Below are 780 nucleotides of genomic sequence, written 5' to 3'. Positions count from 1 at the left end.
GCTTGAAAAAAACTAATATTAGGACGTCCTGACCTGTCTTCATCTGTCATGTTTCAGGTCAATAGTATGATACTTATAGGCCATAGTTTTACACTATGACATAAAGGTCTATCACGTCTCGGGGTGCCGGGGGGGGGGGGGGGGGGGGGTTACCCGCAAAGTCACACGTTGACTAGGGGGGATGTGAGTTACGATTCTGGCCCTATCGGTACGTAACCCGAACGGCGTTGAGTCGGCTGACACGGACTTGCAGCGCGGCGACTCGCTCGCCTCACGGCTCGCTCGGCGGTGCCTCTCGTGGCTCAAGTCCGCTTCAGACGGCGTGCCTTCGTAGTTTTAACAGTTTTATTTTGCGGAGCCGTCACGTCTCGGGTTTGAGAACGTACGGTCACTTCCACATTCCTGGAATGAGGAAGTGACCGGGACGGCATAAAATGACGTTAAGGGACCCCGCCCCCTCGTCACGTCAAACGTTTTGTCACTTTTTGTCACGTTTTTGTCCCATGAAGTCACTATAGTACGTTCTGGGAGTGAGAGGATGTTGGACAATGGCGGACTCAGCCACGCCCATAAACATATCTGTATCAAAGAATGTGTGTGTGACTCTCTCTCTCTCTCTCTCTCTCTCTCACCCTCTCTCTCTCTGTCTCTCTCTTTCTCTCTCTCTCTCTCTCTCTCTCTCTCTCCTCTCCAGACGATCCCTCTGCCAACTGGCTCCACGCTCGCTCGTCCAGGAAGAAGCGCTGTCCGTACACCAAGTACCAGACCCTGGAGCTGGAG

At 53.2% G+C, this 780-nt stretch overlaps 1 protein-coding gene across 1 annotated transcript in view; it reads left to right on the top strand.

The window, feature by feature from the left end:
• Window positions 1–538: 538 nt before the first annotated feature.
• LOC311054866 (homeobox protein Hox-B9a-like) overlaps window positions 539–780 on the top strand; it is a gene marked incomplete at both ends in the record, with an annotated part of 392 nt that continues 150 nt past the window's right edge. Inside the window, 2 exons of the mRNA XM_084070863.1 lie at window positions 539–581; window positions 695–780. The exon at window positions 695–780 is cut by the window's right edge and continues 150 nt beyond it. Coding sequence (XP_083926989.1) covers window positions 539–581; window positions 695–780 — 129 coding nt within the window. The remainder of the gene's footprint in view (window positions 582–694) is intronic.

Source organism: Gymnoscopelus microlampas (genome assembly GCF_963454915.1).
Source record: "Gymnoscopelus microlampas genome assembly, chromosome: 11".
NCBI lineage: Eukaryota > Metazoa > Chordata > Actinopteri > Myctophiformes > Myctophidae > Gymnoscopelus > Gymnoscopelus microlampas.
Note: the sequence above shows the minus strand (reverse complement) of the source record. Positions and strands in the feature narration are given on the sequence as shown.